This window comes from Podarcis vaucheri, assembly GCF_965113315.1.
Source record: "Podarcis vaucheri genome assembly, chromosome: 3".
Taxonomy (NCBI): domain Eukaryota; kingdom Metazoa; phylum Chordata; class Lepidosauria; order Squamata; family Lacertidae; genus Podarcis; species Podarcis vaucheri.
The window spans coordinates 4,991,875-5,012,065 of record NC_138761.1 but is presented as its reverse complement, the minus strand read 5'-3'; the positions used below and the strand labels follow the sequence as shown (position 1 = coordinate 5,012,065).

The following is a 20,191-nucleotide window of genomic DNA, read 5'->3' as shown; positions in this document are numbered from 1 at the left end:
GATATGTGATTTGACAGTGAGTTTGGGGTGACCCAATGCAAAAATCCTGAGGATCCATGTGGATCCGTGCTTTGTAACGACGTTTTTGAACCATTGCAGCCCCAGGAAACAGTGGATGCCTGATTTTTTTGGTGCAGGCTATAGCCATGGACATGCTATGTGATCTGATGGTGAATTTGGGGTGACCCAATGTAAAAATCCTGAGGATCCATGGGCTTTTACCTCCCGCCTCCCAGGTAGCCTCCCCTAGTGTCCCTTATCTCTCTCCCGATCCCACCGATCAGCTGCTTCCTTTCAACACTCCCTTCCCTCTTGTTTGCCTTAGTGTCTTTTCCTTAGCTGGAGCAGTTTTTTGCTCCTCCTTTTCTTCTAACTTCTCTCCTTATTGCTTTAGTCTTCCTGTTTCCCCCCTTTGCAAGTTGGCTGTCTTTACCTCCCCCTTCCCAGGTAGCCTCCTTTATCGCTAGCGTCCCTTATCTCTCTCCCCGATCGGCAAGCGATCAGTGGCTTTGTTTCAACACCCACTTCCCTCTTTCAAAAATAATAATAGCATGATCTGCTTTTTGCCCCTGGGCAATCCGGCTCCAGGGACCACACATTCACTCCATAAGATGCACAGACATTTCCCCTTACTTTTTAGGAAGAAAAAAGTGTGTCTTATGGAGCGAAAAATATGGTGTCCATGGTGGCTTGACTCGGCCTCCATGGTTGTATGAAGCAACGCTCCTGAAAACCAGTTGCTGGAATGGCTGGACGGCTTCCCATGTTGTCGACCGGATGCCAGACTAGGTGGGCCATTGGCCTGATCCAGCAACGCTCTTCTTGTGCTCTTAGGATAGCCTTTTCTTCTGTGAAGTTGGTGGCTGTCCCTACATCTGCTGGGAGCAGCTTCCACTCTTTGCTATGAGTTGTGGACCTCGCTTTGGCCTGTCCTGAATCTCCCAGACTTCAGCTTCGTTGGAGGAATGTTAGCCAGAGGTACATGGAAACTTCCATGTCCGGTGGCTGTACATGCTGGGAGTCCCCCCTCTTAATTTATAAGAAGTCACATATGGAAGACAGGAGCACAGAGCGACAGATGCACCTCACCAAAATAATACCGGAGCAATGCAAAAATCCTCAGCTTTTCAGAAGGAAGTGGCCGTGTCATAAAATCTGCATTAAAATACGGAACTGCCCTATAACCGGTAAGATCCTTTTGTCCATCCAGCCTGGTATTGTGCAGGATCCGAGGCAGAGGTCCGCCTCTGTTATCTGCTACCTGGAGACGTCAGGAAGGGCCATAGCTGGGAGAGAGCCGTCACTGGAAGCCAGGAGAGCCTCTGCCAGTCAGTGTAAACAATACAGAGCTGGGGGACCAATGATCTTCCATAGAAAGTGCTCTACCAATGAGCCATGGACCTTCTAAAAAGGCAAATCCAGGCACTGTCCTCCTGGGCTTACACTCCACTCACCAGCCACTTGGAAATTCGTGGCCTAAGCCCCCCAAGTAGAAAAGCACACCTATTCCTTTTGGTTACTTTGGAGGTAAGAGAAGAGGTAGCCTCCAATTGCAAATTCTCATTGACAAAGCCAGATAGGAAGGAAGCGAAGGAAGGAGGGAAGGGAGGGAGGGAGGGGGGAGGGAGGGAGGGAAGGAAGGAGGGAGGGAGGGAGGGAGGGAGGGAGGGAGGAAGGAAGGAAGGAAGGAAGGAAGGAAGGAAGGAAGGGAAGCGAAGGAAGGAGGGAGGAAAGGGAAGAAAGGAAAGAAGGAAAGAAGGGAGGGAAGGGAGGGAGGGAGGGAGGGAGGGAGGGAGGGAGGAAAGGGAAGGGAAGGGAGGGAGGAAGTAAAGTAAGTAAGTAAAGGGAAGTAAGTAAGTAAGTAAAGGGAAGGAAGGGAGGAAAGAAGGAAGGAAGGCAGGCAGGAAGGAAGGAAGGAAGGAAGGGGAAGGGAGGAAGGGGAAGGGGAAGGGGGGAAGGGAGGGAGGGAGGGAAGGGAAGAAGGAAGGGAGGAAAGGAAGGGAAGAAGGAAGGGAGGAAAGGAAGGAAGGAAGGAAGGAAGGAAGGAAGGAAGGAAGGAAGGAAGGAAGGTGGCCAGATTAGAAGCACATATCAGCTTAAATATTACTGCTTAATTTCTATAAAGAGATATGTGCATCCTATTTTTCTCCCAGAAGATAGCTAGTGATAGAGTGCAAAACTACCTACCAGCAGACACAAAACAAGGAGGGAGTGTTTCAGAAAGTACATACAAACAAACAAAAAAGTGGAAGGAAGGGGTTGTTGGTTTTTTGCTTGCTTTCTGAGGCAAAGAAAGCCAGTGTGTTGTTCCAGAGCACTCTACCTGCTTCAGCTGAAAGTGACTCAATTTCATTTTGCCTGGACAATTTCCAATGGCCTTAAGGGATCTGAGAGCCACTCACTACAGGCTTACCCAAGAATTAACCCTGAGCACTGACACCAGCAAAAAACTGACCATGTTTTAGCCGTGTCGTCTTCAAGGGTAAAGACCTATCTTTTTGCCTCACTTGCTGCAGGAGGAAGAAACACGCACTGGGTGGACCGACTCGAAGAACTACAAGACATCTGCTACCTAATCTGCACAGCAGATTTCTGGGTATCCAGAAATTGTGGGGTGAGGAAGGGAGCAGCCCCCAACCTCAAATGTACCAAAAATCCTCTAGCTTTTAAAGAAACAACAAGTTTCTAGCATTTGTTGTCTTTGTCCATGGAGTTTTCTTGGCAGGGATACTGGAGTGGCTTGCCGGTCCTTGCCAACAAAGGTCCATATAGTTAAAGTTTTGGTTTTCCCAGTAGTGATGTATGGAAGTGAGAGCTGGACCCATAAAGAAGGCTGATCACCGAAGAATTGATGCTTTTGAATTCTGGTGCTGGAGGAGACTCTTGAGAGCCCCATGGACTGCAAGAAGATCAAACCTCTCCATTCTGAAGGAAATCAGCCCTGAGTGCTCACTGGAAGGACAGATCCTGAAGCTGAGGCTCCAATACTTTGGCCACCTCATGAGAAGAGAAGACTCCCTGGAAAAGACCCTGATGTTGGGAAAGGAGAAGGGGATGACAGAGGATGAGATGGTTGGACAGTGGTCTCGAAGCTACCAGCATGAGTTTGACCAAACTGCGGGAGGCAGTGGAAGACAGGAGTGCCTGGCGTGCTCTGGTCCAGGGGGTCACGAAGAGTCGGACACAACTAAACAACTAAACAATTGTATTTTAATCTTTTGTTGGAAGCCGCCCAGATGGGCGGCATATAAATAATAAATAATTTATTATTATTATTATTATTATTATTATTATTATTATTATTATTATTATTATTTGCAATCCTCTGCATCACTGCATTATTATTTGCAATCCTCTGCATCACTGCATTTGCAATCCACTGCATCACTCTTATTGCATGATCTTACATCTGTTGCCTTTGGGGATCCTTAAGGACTGAGACTGGGACTTAAGGACTGGGACGCTGGTGGTGCTGTGGGTTAAACCACAGAGCCTAGGACTTGCCTATCAGAAGGTCAGTGGTTCGAATCCCCGCAATGGGGTGAGCTCCCGTTGCTCGGTCCCTGCTCCTGCCAACCTAGCAGTTCGAAAGCACGTCAAAGTGCAAGTAGATAAATAGGTATAACACTCCAGCGGGAAGGTAAACGGAGTTTCCGTGCGCTGCTCTGGTTCGCCAGAAGTGGCTTAGTCATGCTGCCCACATGACCCAGAAGCTGTACGCCGGCTCCCTCTGCCAGTAAAGCGAGATGAGCACTGCAATCCCAGGGTTGGCCACAACTGGACCTAATGGTCAGGGGTCCCTTTACCTTTAAGGACTGAGAGGCGGGAGGACAGAAACCAAATAAACAGGAATTCAGAGGCCACGGGCGATAGCTGTCATGGCATTTGAAGTTCCCATTCTTGTCCTACCATCTCCCTCCGGTTAAACAAAACAGCAGCGCCGCCTGCTGACGAGCGAAGGAATCGCCACACAATGTTGTCCAGCGCACTTTTCAAGTTGAAATTTGATGCCGTAAATTCCACATGCGCTCCAAACATCTGCCAGCCCTCTTTGGAAAACAAGGTCCCCGATACAGACCCGTTTGCAGGGAAGTTTCCCATACCTTCCTGTGCCCAATGCAAGCCTCCTCCCACCCCCTTCCACCCCTATTCCTGAGCATGGATTGTAACTGGGGGGGGGGGGAGCAAGGGAGGGAGGAGAGAGGGGAAGGTCCATGCCGACCGAAGCACGATGAAGCCAACAACACTCACAGCCGCTGGGCAAAAGGTTTGGTTCAGAGGGAACAGCTGGAGTGTCTCGGCTTGGTTTTGTTTACCGGGGTTTGTCTTCTCAAGCTGGTACCATCGGTAAAAGGCCCTTTTCTTTTGCTCGCTCAGGTCCGATCCCTGTTGCAACAGCCAGTGGGAGATCCGGCTCTGGCTGATACCTGCAGGCAAGAGCAAAGAGAGGAGAGAAAAAAGGTGGATCTACACACAGGGGAAAAACCCGCTGTAAGTAAGTCATAAATTAAAACGTTATAATAAAACGGAAAGAAAAAAACAACCGCTATGTAAAATCGCATAGAAAAAGTTTGTGCTTTACAGCGCCATCTGGTGTTGCATGTTGATAATGCATTCAAAACACTGGTTGTTTTTTTACTAATGTAGTTATAAAGACTAGGACTAGCCACCTGAGAAACAGTTTCTACCCAAATGCAATTTTGGTTTTAAATGCAGTATAAGGAGTCTCTGTGGGAGTATATTGTATTTAAAAATGGGGTATCAGATTTTTTAGGGGGCTAACCAGGTTGGGATAGCTGGGATAGCAGGCTTGTTGGGTTTTGAATGTCTTATGCATATTTTTCAGTTTCGTTGTTCTGTATGGGACAATGACAATAAAGATTATCGTATCATATCGTATCGTATCGTATCATCAGTCCACAGAGAGGGAGAAAGAGAAACTATGCAACTGATTGCCACACCGTGTGGCTCCTCCTCTTGCGCACAAGTTTTCATCACGCCCTACGGACAACCTGTGATCAAGCCACACACGCTGTTCCCAATTCCCGTCCTGCCAGGGAGCATTAGGAAAGGAGCTGAAAATAAAACTGCCTATTTATCATAACGCCATCAGACAAAATCTATGGTGCGACCACATTTGGTGTCAAAAGGGATATCGCAGGGTTTACGGGCACTGCCATTCAAATGGTGTGGTTGTGTGGGCTGCATTTTATGATCAGTTATGTGGGGCAGGGCTTACCTGGGGCCCCCAATATTTTATTCCAGTTAGCACCCTGGCACTCCCCTGGGTAATCCCACTGCCACCCAGGGGGTGGTAAACTCCCTGCTTCGGGAACCACCGCCTTAATATCCCCATTCTGCATGAAATCCTATATTGAGTTTGCATTCCACCAGGAACATTTTGCAAGGTGCATGGAACATCGTGACACCAGTTTTGGATTGGGATCCCTAACCCTACTCTGGACACACAGTTTGGGTGCTTTGGGGCAAGAAAACACAGACCCGGGCACTCTTATTTTAATTTAAAAAGAGTCCCTACATATATATATATGGGTTTGAGCTCTCACATTTAAGAGACCGAATTTTCAGATGACATTATTGTGATTAATTGCTCCTACCGCTTACATAGATAGACAACGACTTGGGGGAGGGGGGGAGAGAGACAGCGAGCGCAGAATAGCAGCTTATAGGACATTACGAACACGTCCACCAGGAAGTGGAATGACTCACTTGGCCGTTCATTCTGCTCTGGACAGAACGATACAGCCACGCATGCGCACTACCCAGGAGTAACAGCAGTCAGTTCTGGGTGGATCAGAAATGCAGACCGGGAAGAAAGTGATAGAAATTGCCACATCTTTAAGATAACTTTGCATGAGGAAGAAAAGGGAGTGGGTGATAGTCCAAGATACGGAATGATTTTTTTGGTGTGGGGAGGGGCCATAGGTAGCAACTCCCTGGGGCCCTGGTAAAGGTAAAGGGACCCCTGACCGTTAGGTCCAGTCGTGGCCAACTCTGGGGTTGCGGCACTCATCTCGCTTTATTGGCCGAAGGAGCCGGCGTACAGCTTCCGGGTCATGTGGCCAGCAGGACTAAGCCGCTTCTGGCGAACCAGAGCAGCGCACGGAAATGCCATTTACCTTCCCGCCGGAGCGGTACCTATTTATCTACTTGCACTGGCATGCTTTCAAACTGCTAGGTTGGCAGGAGCTGGGACCAAGCAACGGGAACTCACCCCGTTGCGGGGATTCGAACCGCTGACCTCCTGATCGGCAAGCCCTAGGCTCTGTGGTTTAACCCACAGCACCACCTGCGTCCCATGCCCCATGAAGGGGCCGGGTACCCACAAATATCGGTGCCAAGGCCATGAAAGCTGAATGGCACCCACAGCCCTGGGCGCCAACGGTCGTGGCACCAAGCTGGCATTCCTGGGAGGGGCAGAGATTAACCGTAACTTCCGTGATAGGCAGGAAATCTACTTCTCTTTGCATTTTCAAAACGGGAAGCGTATCATTCATTAAACACTCCCCTGTGTGTTATTTTTAGGATCTGGACTCGAAGTGCCTGGATAGATGACTCAGTGCACTGGCTCACGTGTGGTGCTAAGCCAGAGGTTGGCAAGCTTACCGGACCAATGGGCTGGTCCACGCTCCTTCTGTTGGAAGATGGGCCGCAGTGTGTGCACACGCACACTCTTCTGGGTTGGAGGAGCCCGCATGTGTGTGCACACACACTATTTCCGGCACATTCCGACCTAAATGTGCCCCAGAAATAGCATGTGCGCTTGCGCACGGGCGCTTCTCTGTCCTGCACGCGTGCGCGCACGCTATTTTCAGTGCATATGCGGGTCGTAGGAGCACCTATGCGCATGCACACAGGCACCATCAACCCAGAAGTCAGTAAGAGCGGGCGGCAGGGGGCAGCAGGGGTCGCCATGGGCCAGTTAGACGAGCCCCGTGGGCCGCTACTGGCCCATGGACCGTAGGTGGCAGACCCCTGTGCTAAGCCAAACCACGGTTTAGTGTGCATGATCACAGGCTCTGGGAGAGGACATTGTGGCTTCTTTGCTCTTCCTTGGTTGCCACTGCACTGGGTTTAGTGGTTTCATCCTCCTTTGACGAACAGCCTAACTATGGCACCAAGAGAGCGAAAACACGACCTCATGTTCAGAGAGTGTGCTAAGCCAAACCATGGTTTACTTCAGCACAGCAGCAGAATGATGGAAAGTGGCCACAATCACCTCCTCCCCACAATCTCCACACACATGCATTCGTGCAAAGACACAGTTTGGTTTGGTGAGAACCGATTCCTGAATTTTAGCTGTGGATCCTTCGCTGCAGAAGGCTGGACTAGATCAGGGTTTCCCAAACTTGTGCCTCCCGCTGGTTTCAGACTACAATTCCCATCATCCCTGACCACTAGTCCCACCTACTAGAGATGATGGGAGTTGTAGTCCAAAAAACCAAGATCTGGGTCCCTTCCAACTGTACAATTTTATGAAAACCAGGCCACTGTGATCAAGGGAAGGGCTTTGGACACATTAAAGCACTCTGTATCTACTTCATAATTCACAGCTTTGAGGCAGAGCTTTATTTTTACAGTGTGTTTTAAACACGACATTTGAAACGTATTCTTTTCGCATTTTTATTTGGTTGCCAGCAGACTGGTTTCCACTGAAACACCCTTTTTGCCCGGGGAACACGACCGGGGCTGATGACCCTGGGAGACCCCCTTCCCCCATCACAGTTCCCCCGCATCCCAAATTAGTTCCACTGCGTGCTTTTCCCCAATCTCATCTCTAGAGGGCGCAAGCATGAAAGCATGAGCCCCTTTCCACTGGGTCTTCCTGCACAGGCTATTATTAGCTCCGGTTCACCCTGTCATTCGCCTTATCTGCGTATTATTAATAAGCTGCCCTGCCCATCAGCGTCTTGTTTGTCTTACTACACAACCCTTGAAAGGCAGCTTCTATAAATAAAAGACTTCCGCATTCCTCTCTGAGATCACCCGCTCCGAGACCCCACAGCGAATTCTCCCCTGGCCTCCTCGCTGGCCCAAGTAGGACCAATTCAGCCAGCTAGCCCTGGGGATTATTTACTGTATTTTTCGCTCTCTAAGACGCACCAGACGCACCTAGTTTTTGGAGGAGGAAAACAAGAAAAAAAATATTCTGAATCTCAGAAGCCAGAACAGAAAGAGGGATCGCTGCGCAGTGAAAGCAACAATCCCTCTTGCTGTTCCAGCTTTTGGGATCGCTGCACAGCCTGCATTCGCTCCGTAAGACGCACACACACTTCCCCTTACTTTTTAGGAGGGGAAAAGGGAGTCTTATAGAGCAAAAAATACGGTAATTGATTTTTGAATTTTATTGTTATTCATGTTTTTATACTGTATTTTATGCTGCTTTTATAATGAAGTGTTTTAAATTTGTTGTTAGCCACACTGAGCCCGGTTTTTGAACCAGGAAGGGCAGGGTATAAATAAAAAATTATTATTGTTGTTGTTGTTGTTGTTATTCTGGGCTAGTGCTTATCAGTTGCTGCTTTGTGTAGGGCTTCCCATAATAATAATAATAATAATAATAACAAACAACAACAACAACTAACTGCAGCAGCATGCTTTTGGGTTTTTCCCTTTTTTTCAGCTTTTCTGCTCTATTTTGCTGCATGGCATTACTTTATTATTGTTTCACTGCATTTATAGCTTGCCCTTTTTCTCTAAGGACCTCAAGCTGGCACGCCTGAGAAAGCCAAACACAAAATTTCAACCAGCCTCCCAGGCTTTTTTCTCCAGCCCTCTACTCAGACCAGATTCCTTCTCACCAGCCCTGCTCTGTGTATCCCCACCACGACCACTTCCCAAGTCCTGTGACTAATAATAATAATAAGGAAGGAGCGTCTCCACCCCCATCGTTCTACCCGGACACTGAGGTCCAGCACCGAGGGCCTTCTGGCGGTTCCCTCACTGCGAGAAGCCAAGTTACAGGGAACCAGGCAGAGGGCCTTCTCGGTAGTGGCACCCGCCCTGTGGAACGCCCTCCCACCAGGTGTCAAAGAGAACAACAACTACCAGGCTTTTAGAAGACATCTGAAGGCAGCCCTGTTTCGGGAAGCTTTTAATGTTTGATGTATTATAGTATTTTAATATTCTTTTGGAAGCCGCCCAGAGTGGCTGGGGAAGCCCAGCCAGATGGGCGGGGTATAAATTATTATTATTATTATTATTATTATTATTATTATTATTATTATTATTATTATTAATTTTATTTATACCCCGCCCTCCCCAGCCAAGACTGGGCTCAGGGCAGCTAACACCAGATATAAAACAATTGATTGAAATACAACTTAAAAAAACGAGATTAAAATACAACATTAAAATGCAGCCTCATTTCAGCAGAAACTCAAGACACCTTTTCGGGGATGAAAACGTCAAATCTTCACCAAGGCCAACTACCCAGACTGGTCCTACGTGGGCCAGAAAAAAGCCAGGGAAGTCCCCAAGTAGGAGTTCCATCACAGAAGGAAAAGGAAAGAGGAGGAAGGGGATCAAGTTGATTCCAAGCCAAAAGCCAGGCGGAACAACTCTGTCTTACGGGCCCTGCTTAGCTAGAATGTGCCCCTGAAATACAGAAATACTTCTTGCTCGGAGGAAGGGGGGGGAAGAGGGTGGGGTGGGTGACTTTAGCGTGACTGCAAGATAGCCTGCTGTGCAAAGAATCATAGAATTGTAGATTGAAGGGACACCAGCGGTCATCTGGTCCAACCCCCTGCAAGGCAGGAATATCAACTAAAGCATTAATGGCAGACGGCCATCCAATTTCTTCTTAAAAACATCCGATGAAGAAGAGCCCACAACCTCCCGAGAAACTCGGTTCCACTTTCAAACAGCTCTTACAGCCTGAAAGTTCTTCCTGGTGTGTAGTCGGAATATCCCTTCTTGTTACTTGAAGCCATGGGTTCGAATCCCGCCCTCCAGAGCAGGAGAAAACAAGCTTGCTCCCTCTTCCATGAGATACTTGAAGATGGCTCTCATATCTCCTCTCTGTCTCCTCTTTTCTAGGCTAAACCTACCCAGCTTCTTCGACCGTTCCTCATAAGGCTTCGTTTCCAGACCCTCCACCATTTTGGTTGCCCTCCTACGCACATGTTCTAGCTTGTCAGTATCCTTCTTAAATTGGGGTGCCCAGAACAGGACACAGTATATCTTCATGTGCATCCTTCATGAGAGTGGCAACACGAGAACGGGGCTTTTCCCATTTGTGAGATGCTCTCCCCATGAAAGCCTGCCTGGCCCCTTCATCCTACACCTTTAGGCGACAGGCAAAAACATTCCTCTTAATCCAGGCCTTCGGCTGATTACATCCGATACCCTTTTAAATGTGTTGTGGGAGGCGATGAGGGGAGTGGATATTGGTTTGTTTCTGTTCTTGTTTTTATTGTGGACTGTGTGTTTTTTGTGCAACTCCCTCCCATCAGATGTCAAGGAGGGAAGGAATACACAACCTTTAGAAGTTCTCTGAAGGCAGCCCTGTGTCAGGAAGTTTTTAATGTTTGATGTTTTATTTTGTTTTTATGTGTGTTGGAAGCCACCCAGAGTGGATGGGGCAACTCAGCCAGATGGGCGGGGTATAAATATTATTCTTATCATTTCTACTACCGGTATTAGTATTTTTAGGCTGCGAATCACCCGAAGATCTACAGATGCAGGGCCAGATACTACTACTACTATGATGACTAACACAGTCATACCTCGGGTTACAGACGCTTCAGATTGCAGTTTTTTTGGGTTACAGACCGCCGAAACCTGGAAGTATCAGAACGGGTTACTTCTGGGTTTTGGTGGTCGGGCATGCGCAGAAGCGCTAAATCGCGCTTTGCACATGCGCAGAAGCACCGAATCGCAACCCGCATGTGTGCAGACGCTGGTTGCGAACGTGCATCCTGCACAGATCACGTTCGCAATCCGAGCGTCCACTGTAATAGAGAGTTTCATCTGTTACTCCACCCCTTTTCCCATCTGATCACACATCCTCTGGCACACGGGCCCTGGAAGCTTTCATATGAGCAAATGTACGATAACGGTTCTGTGCCCCTGATTTAAGCCTCACATTTCCAGAGAACGCTGCCTGCTGCTTTGTCAAATGCCTGCCTGGGTCAGAGGAGTTAACAACAATAAACCAGAAGCTCACTGCTGCTTATTCAGAAGAAGAAGAGAGGGGAATTATGCTCGGAAACAGCCTGCGCTGAAATGACAAATTAAGGGGAGGGGGCTCACAAAGCCCTTCGCTTAAGCCGGAAAGGCCCGGCTGTCAAGATTCGAAGCAAAGCTATTGTCCTTACGCAGGCACGCAACACACTTCTGCAGTGAGCACTCCGGGGTCTGCCACCACACGATGCAAGAGATATGATCCATCTATTTAATTTAGTCTTTGCATCTATTTGTTATTTAGATTTATAACTTGCCCTTCTACGCTGTCGTCATTGCAGTCGGCTCCCAGGTGCAACAGGCCTCCCGTATTAGCCAATAATCATAATAACAACAACAGCAACAATTTATTATTTATACCCCGCTCATCTGGCTGGGTTTCCCCAGCCACTCTGGGCGGCTCCCAATCAAATATTAAAAACACAATACAGTGGTACCTCGGGTTACGTACGCTACAGGTTACAGACTCCGCTAACCCAGAAATAATACCTCAGGTTAAGAACTTTGCTTCAGGATGAGAACAGAAATCGTGCTCTGGCAGTACAGCAGCAGAAGGAGGCCGCATTAGCTAAAGTGGTGCTTCAGGTTAAGAACGGACCTCCGGAACAAATTAAGTTCTTAACCCGAAGTACCACTGTACAGCATTAAACATTAAAAACTTCCCTAAACAAGGCCTAAGGGACGCGGGTGGTGATGTGGGTTAAACCACAGAGCCTAGGACTTGCCGATCAGAAGGTCACCGGTTCGGTGAGCTCCCGTTGCTCGGTCCCTGCTCCTGCCAACCTAGCAGTTCAAAAGTACATCAAAGTGCAAGTAGATAAATAGGTACCGCTCCGGCGGGAAGGTAAATGGCGATTCCGTGCACTGCTCTGGTTCGCCAGAAGCGGCTTAGTCATTCTGGCCACATGACCCGGAAGCTGTACGCCAGCTCCCTCGGCCAGTAAAGCGAGATGAGCGCCGCAACCCCAGAGTTGGCCACGACTGGACCTAATGGTCAGGGGTCCCTTTACCTTTAAACAAGGCCTAAACAAATTCCCCCCTTAAAGCCAAGGCCAGCGGGGGGAAATTCTATGCGGCTTATGCTCCCAGTTAACTGAGAGCAAGCCCTGCTGTACTCAGCGGTCCTTAAGCTCAAGAGTAAACATGTAGAATGTCATGGGCTGGATAGATGCTGAGAAGCAGTGAGAGGCTCCAGCTGGGGAACCGCCAAGGGAATCCCCAGGAGAAGGCGGCTCAGAGACAGGGGGTGATGATGGCTGGGCAGAGGGAAGAAGAGGGAGAAGACTGGGAGGTGTCGGGAGCCGAAGGGGCAACAGGGTTTAGTGAGCAGTCCTGAATCAGATGCAGGAGGGAGGCCGGAAGACAGAGGATGCTGAAGAAACCAAAGAATCTATTCCCAGCTGCATCAGCAGAAGTTGAGTGTTCAGATCAAGGGAAGTCATAGTACAGTGGTACCTCGGGTTAAGTACCGTATTTTTTGCTCTATAAGACTCACTTTTTCCCTCCTAAAAAGTAAGGGGAAATGTGTGTGCGTCTTACGGAGCGAATGCAGGCTGCGCAGCTATCCCAGAAGCCAGAACAGCAAGAGGGATTGCTGCTTTCACTGCGCAGCGATCCCTCTTGCTGATCTGGCTTCTGAGATTCAGAATATTTTTTTTCTTGTTTTTCTTGTTTTTCTTGTTTTCCTCTTCCAAAAACTAGGTGCGTCTTGTGGTCTGGTGCGTCTTATAGAGCGAAAAATACGGTACTTAATTGGTTCCGGAGGTCCGTTCTTAACCTGAATCTGTTCTTAACCTGAAGAACCACTTTAGCTAACGGGGCTTCCTGCTGCCACCACACTGCCGGAGCACGATTTCTGTTCTCATCCTGAAGCAAAGTTCTTAACCCGAGGTACTATTTCTGGGTTAGCGGAGTCTGTAACCTGAAGCGCCTGTAACCCGAGGTACCAGTGCACCACTATTCTGCGCTGGTCAGACCACACCTGGAATATGGTGTCCCGTTCTGGGTGCCACCGTTTAAGAAGGATGTTGACAAGCTGGAAGGTGGGCAGAGGAGGGAGACGAAGATGATCAAGGGGTCTGGAAACCAAGCCTTATGAGGAACGGTTGAAGGAGCTGGGTACGTTGAGCCTGCAAAAGAGGGGACTGAGAAGAGATGTGATAACCATCTTCAAGTATCTCAAGGGCTGTCACATGAAAGATGGAGCAAGGTTGTTCCCCCCCCCCCCGCTGCAGAAGACAGAACTCGAACCCATGGCTTCAAGTTACGAGAAAGGGGATTGCGACTCAATACCTGGAAAAACTTTCTGGCAGTAAGAGCTGTTTGACAGGGAACGGTCTCACTTGGGAGAAAGTGGGCTCTCCTTCCTCGGAGGTTCTTAAGCAGAGGCTGGATGACCATCTGTCACGGATGCTTTAGCTGAGATTCCTGTATTTTAAAGGGGTTGGACTAGATGACCCCTGGAGGTCCCTTCCGACTCTACAATTCTAAGAGCCTTATGCTCTCCTGACTGAGCCATTCACTCTCTTTAGCATCTAGCACAGCGGTTCTCAACCTGGGGGTCCCCAGATGTTGTTGGACTACAACTCCCATCACTCCTGAGCTTTGGCCTTGCTAGCTAGAGGTGATGGGAGTTGTAGTCCAACAACATCTGGGGACCCGCCGGTTGAGAACCGCTGAAAGCAGGACAAAGGGTTGGGAGGAGACAGCCTTAAGTGTTTACCCCTCGCTTGGTTTAAGTAGGCAGGTTGGGTTATTGGGCTAATGAAACAACGTGGGTGCAATTAAACAAAAGCTTTTCCAGCCAAGCACCCCACAAGGCCTGGATGGCCTATTAGGTAAAGGTAAAGGGACCCCTGACCATTAGGTCCAGTCGTGACCGGCTCTGGGGTTGCGGCGCTCATCTCGCTTTATTGGCCGAGGGAGCCGGCATACAGCTTCCAGGTCATGTGGGCAGCAGGACTAAGCCGCTTCTGGCGAACCAGAGCAGCGCATGGAAATGCTGTTTACATTCCCACCAGAGCAGTACCTATTTATCTACTCGCACTTTGACGTGCTTTCGAACTGCTAGGATGGCAGCAGCTGGGACCGAGCAACGGAAGCTCACCCCATCACGGGGATTCGAACCGCCGACCTTCTGATCGGCAAGTCCTAGGCTCTGTGGTTTAACCCACAGCACCACCCACGTCCTGGATGGCCTATTCAGAATCCTAAAAGGGCCAGAACCTCACCTTCCCATTCTCAACGGAAGGGCTGCGGATGATGTTCACAATTTAAAAACAAAGCCATTTCGGTGCTAAGCGCTTGACGCTCGTTACAGCATTCCTAAGAAAAGCAGGGAGATATCCTGCTGACGTAAGCCGCGTAAGGAACAGGGGGAGAGAAGATCAGGCAGGGCAAGGGAGGTGCAGAGAAAGAGAGAGAGACTGATTCACCAGGGAAGTTCCACAATGGGTCTTAAATCAAAGGCATACATTATCATGACTAAGCTGACAGATTTGCACCGCAATGCAGAAAGCCAAGCGATATCCCAACATCTGCGCCGGCAGGAGAAGGCGCGGCGAGACGGTGGTGCTGAGCTACGGAGAGGGGGTCCAGGCGAGGCGTTTCCAAGCTCTTACCTGTTACCTGCGCTACGACGGCTTGCGAAATCCTCCGGTTGGCCAGGAAGGCTTTGATTTCCTCTTTTATCACGCTGCTGTCCCTCCTAACAAAACAGGGGGAGTTTTTTGTGGGGGGTTGGAGGGTGGATGGGAGGGGAGGGGAGACGAAGAAGAAGAAGAAGGTTAAAAAGAGGGGGGGCAAGAAAGAGGGCCAGAGTTGAAGACGCGTTTAATTGGGGGCGGGGGGGGGAGAGGGAGCGAAGGGCCTGACGGGTGGCCCTCGCCGTCGGACGTTGCTTTTAATCCGTGTCGCTGGCTGATCAAAGCGCACGAGGAGGAGAACGGATGACTCGCGGTCCGTGTAAATTCATGCAGGCCATATGGGATGCACAAAGTTTCATTACGGAGGGATGAATAAATCTCTCCCACCGGTGACGGCGCTGGCATCAAACTAGGGTGTTGCACATGGGGGTGTAGCTTAGCGCATTACTTAGCCGTTACTCGGGGACAGAGAACATGTTCTGCGAATCAAAGGCCGCGGGTTCAAATGCATCTTCGGGGTGGGTTGGCAAAGAGGCCAGTCTGAAATCCCGAGAGAGCTGCTGCCAGCCTGTGTAGACAAATTAGGCCCCTCCAGGCCTCACCGTCTGGCCTCAGGGCTCTGCCCACGACCCCCCACCCCACCCCAAATGCTTTTGCCCGGCAGGAACATGTCTTCATGACGAATTTATGCTCCTTGCTCCGTCCACTTTCCCCTCTGGCCCTGTCCACCACTGTCTTCTGGCCCTCAGAAGACGGGCCAGATGGGGAAATGGCCCTTAGGTGCCCCACCTCGATCTAAGGCCTGCTTGGGCCGCATGAAATTCTGGCTATTATTATAATTATAATTCATAACCACCTTTCTCCCTGACGGTGATTCAAGGCAGTTTGAAGGTAAAATAAGAACATCTGGAAACTTAGGGTCAGGGGATGATGACGATAATTTGAAAAAAACAAACAGAAACAAACACTAACAGAATTAAAACACTGATTCATAGGATTGCAGGGCTGGAGGGGACACTGAGGGTCATCTAGTCCAACCCCATGCAATGAGGGATCTCGACTAAAGCATCCGCAACATATCTATCTATCTATCTATCTATCTATCTATCTATCTATCTATCTATCTATCATCTATCTATCTATCTATCTATCATCTATCTATCATCTATCTATCTATCTATCTATCTATCTATCTATCTATCTATCCATCCATCTCTCTCTCTCTCTCTCTCTCTCTCTCTGGGAGCAGCCGCTAAACAGTAGCAGGAACTTTCTCCAGGAAATTTTCATTAAAGTTTTCACAATACAGTGGTACCTCAGGTTAAGTACTTAATTCGTCCCAGAGGTCCATACTTAACCTGAGACTGTTCTTAACCTGAAGCACCACTTTAGCTAATGAGGCCTCCTGCTGCTGCCGCAGCACAATTTCTGTTCTCATCCTGAAGCAAAGTTCTTAACCCGAGGTACTATTTCTGGGTTAGTGGAGTCTGTAACCTGAAGCGTATGTAACCTGAAGCGTCTGTAACCCGAGATACTACTGTACAATAAAATTCTATCTAGAATAAATGAAATGAAATGAAAGAAAGAAAGAAAAAAAGAACAAAAGGAAAGGGAGGAAGGCAAAGGAAGAAAGAAAAGAGAGGAAAAATACAATATAAATAATAAAACACACACAGAGAGATATCCCCCTCTATTCTAATTGTACCCTGATTTCCAATCTACATATGTTAGGAAAAACTTTTTGTCGGTAAGAGCTCCCTTGGGAGACGGTAGACCTTCCTTGGAGGCTTTCAAGGAGAGGTCGGATGCCCCCTCGTCGTGGATGCTACACTTGAGATCCCTGAATTGCGGGGGTTGGTCTAGATGGCATCTGGGGGTACCACAGAGAAATTCTGCGCTTTCTCTGATTTTCGTCAAACCGCCTTGCGCGCCCCGGTTGAGGAGAGGGAGGCCAGAATTAAGGGATGCGGTGCTAACGGCGAGCCCATCAACAGGAGCGCGCCCCACCCCGAGCCCCAAGAGCTCACCTCATCAGCTCCTCCACCTTGTCGTCCACGTCCAGGTCTTCTTCGGAGGCCTCGAAGCTGTACGACCTCTGCGCCATGCTGCTGGCCAGCGGGTACCGCGTGGGCGACATCTTCCCGTTGAAGGCGGAGAGCCGCTCGCTGCTCTCCCGGCCGTTCTGGTTGGTGGTGCAGGGCTGCGGGGAGGTGTCGTAGCTGTTGCTGGGCGAAGGGGACATCCCCGAGTGGTGCGTCTGCGTGGAGGCTGTGGCGGTGGAGGATGAGGCGGCCACGTTGTTGGTGCTGTTGCTGCAGGAGCCGCCGCCGGCCCCGTAGGCCGACCGCCGGCCGAACTTGTCGCTGTGCTCCTGGTCGAGGCGGTCGAAGGTCTCCAGGGCATGAAGGATCTCGTGACGTGTCATCCCGGTGCGCCGCAAGCGCTGAAGCAAGTCGATCTGCTCTATGGTGAACCGGGGCTCGTCGGTGTAGTGAAACATGGTTTCCAGCAGGCTGCAGGAGCACAGGGGAAGAAGGTGAGGAGGGAAGAAGGCGCAGAGACGTGAGAAAGAGGCCAGGATCAGGCCAAAGGGGGCCCATTTGCAGGAGCGAGTCAGCAGCAGATCACACTGAAGGAGTTGGAGCTAGCTCGCTATTAGCAAAAACGGGTCTGAAGGGAAGTGCAAGGCCTAATGCGCGCAGGAATGGGTCTGGGCTCATCTCTGCCTCTCGGCCTCCCTCCTCCCGATTCATCTTCTGCCTCTGATTCTGGACTTCTCTCTGCCACAGATTCTCCCTGCTCACTAAACCCTGTTTCCTTTCCAGATTCCAACACTTCTTCATTAATTAATTAATTAATTAATATTTATGCCCCGGCCACTCTGGGTGGCGCCCAACAGAATATTAAAAACATAATAAAAACATAGATGTCAACTTTTCCCTTTTCTTGCGGGGAATCCTATTCGGATAAGGGAATTTCCCTTTAAAAAAAGGGAAACGTTGACAGCTATGAATAAAACTTCCCTTCAGGTATCTTCTAAAAGTCAGATAGTTGTTTATTTCCTTGATATCTGATGAGAGGATGTTCCACAGGGTGGGTGCCACCACCGAAAAGGCCCTCTGCCTGGTTCCCTGTCTCGCAGGGAGGGAACTGCCAGAAGGCCATCAAAGCTGGACCTCAGTGTCCAGGCTGAACGATGGGGGTGGAGATGCTCCTTCAGGTCTACTGGGCCAAGGCCATTTAGGGCTTTAAAGGTCAGCACCAACACTTTGAATTGTGCTTGGAAATTCCCACCTCTCCACAGTCACCTACATCTCCTCCACTCTAGGGTTCCCTCTAAGCAATCGGAGACTGCTCCTGCAGGCGGCCAACCTCTCCTCCACCCTTTTCATGCCTCTTCTGGTTCTGGGAGACCAGGTGGCGAGGGGAGCTTGTCGCTGCAGGAGGGGCAGAACCCCGTGACTCTTCACCAGCCCGACTCATCTCTGCCTCTCGGCCTCCCTCCTCCCTTGTTTCTGCCTCCGATTCTAGGCTTCTCTCTGCCACAGACTCCCCCTCCTCCCTAAGGCCTGTTACCTCTCCAGCTTCTGACACCCCTTCTCAGCCTGCTCCCTTTTTTCCCTTGGACCGCTCACCATCATCCCACCACCACTCCCTTGTTAGAATTCCTGCTCCGTGATTGCAGTCATGGGATTGTTTCACATGACGGTGTATGTTTTGACTCCATAGAGTGGGAAGTGACGGAGACAGGATGTTTGTGTTACTGTGTTCTGTGAAGTGGACTATTGTCTTTTGTTCTTTCTCTTTGCTGTCTGGTGCTAGAGAGAGAGGGAGCCATGTTACAATGCTCCGTGTGTGTTTATATGTATATAAAGTAGATTAGCCAAAATGCTGAGTTGCTGAGGTCTGTCGCGCAAGCTGTGAAGACTCTGCGGATCCCTAAGTGTGCCGATGTCTGTTGGCATCGGTCGCTGTGATGTTCAGGCTGAAGAAAGCTTTTGAAGCTCCCGAACGATCGACCAGAAGGGAGAGAACATGCCAGTCAGGCATATGTCTCTGTCGGGGTCCTACTCGAGTGTAGGACGAGCTCCTGCCATCCCTGGGCTCTGAGCCTTCATCCCTTAGGGTTCCCCAGCTGGTTCCTCCCCATCTTTACTCTGCATCCAACCAGTCCCTGACACCCATCAAGGTCTCCAGTGGGAGAGACTTCCACTATTTAAAAATGTGTTGCATGAAAAAGGACTTCCTTTAACCATTTAACCATTCAGGCCCGCTGGACATCCAGAGTTTGAGTCTTACGTACACATGCACCAGCTGTTCATCCCCCACCTTTGCACAGCCGCCGTTCTGCCAACGCACTGGCCACTGCGATGCACAAGGAACCCTGATTAAAGACTGCGATGGTCCAGTGCCACTCTGGAAAGTTTTCCAGCATTCAGAAACAAGAGGCTTGAGAAGTCCTGGCATGCTTGCAGACTCCTCTCTGGACTCCGGCCAAGATCACTGAACCTACACTTTTAAAGGACACCGGGAGGGAAGCTGGCATGATCTGGTGGGCCGGACGGGGGCTGTCTTGGTGGCAAAAGTCCAGCTTCCATCACCAGCCAGAGACCTCATTAAAGTGACCACGCTGCCAGGAAGGCTCTTTGATCAGAGCTCCGAATTACGGCTGGGATCCAAAGTGCTGTTTCTGGCATGCCCAGGGACTTCCGCCCACCTCTGTTGCCAGTGACGCACCTTTGGAACTCGCTGCCTCTTGATGCTGGCGCGATTCCTTCCCTCCCAACTCTTCCAAAGTAACTTTTAAGGCAGATCCACTTCCCCAAGCCATCTCTACTTGGCATAGTTAAGAGTGCTGGACTGGGACCTGGGAGACCAGGGTTCGAATCCCCGAATGCATTGCAGTAGTCCAAGCGGGAGATAACTAGAAGATGCACTACTCTGGCGAGACAATCCGCGGGCAGGTAGGATCTCAGCCTGCGTACCAGGTGGAGCTGGTAAACAGCTACCCTGGACACAGAATTAAACTGTGCCTCCATGGACAGCTGTGAGTCCAGAATGACTTCCAGGCTGCACACCAGTCCTTCAGGGGCACAGCTGCCCCATTCAGGACCAGGGAGTCCTCCACACCTGCCCGTCCCCGTCCCTCAAAAACAGTACTTCTGTCTTGTCAGGATTCAACCTCAAGCTGCTATCCATCCTCCAACCTCCTCCAGACACTCACACAGGATCTTCACTGGTTCCAATTTGAAAGAGAGGTAGAGCTGGGTATCATCCGCATACTGATGAACACCCAGCCCAAACCCCCTGATGATCTCTCCCAGCGGCTGCATGTAGATGTT

General features: G+C 49.8%; 1 protein-coding gene across 8 annotated transcripts in view; it reads right to left on the bottom strand.

Annotated features, from left to right (window-relative positions):
- Positions 1-20,191, bottom strand: part of HMBOX1 (homeobox containing 1) — a 126,748-nt gene that overhangs the window by 27,881 nt on the left and 78,676 nt on the right. For all 8 annotated transcript variants that reach the window (XM_082217767.1, XM_082217766.1, XM_082217770.1 and 5 more), the window contains exons 3-5: positions 16,877-17,362; positions 14,826-14,911; positions 4,317-4,427 (exon numbers count right to left, since the gene is read on the bottom strand). In XM_082217767.1, coding sequence (XP_082073893.1) covers positions 4,317-4,427; positions 14,826-14,911; positions 16,877-17,362 — 683 coding nt within the window. The remainder of the gene's footprint in view (positions 1-4,316; positions 4,428-14,825; positions 14,912-16,876; positions 17,363-20,191) is intronic.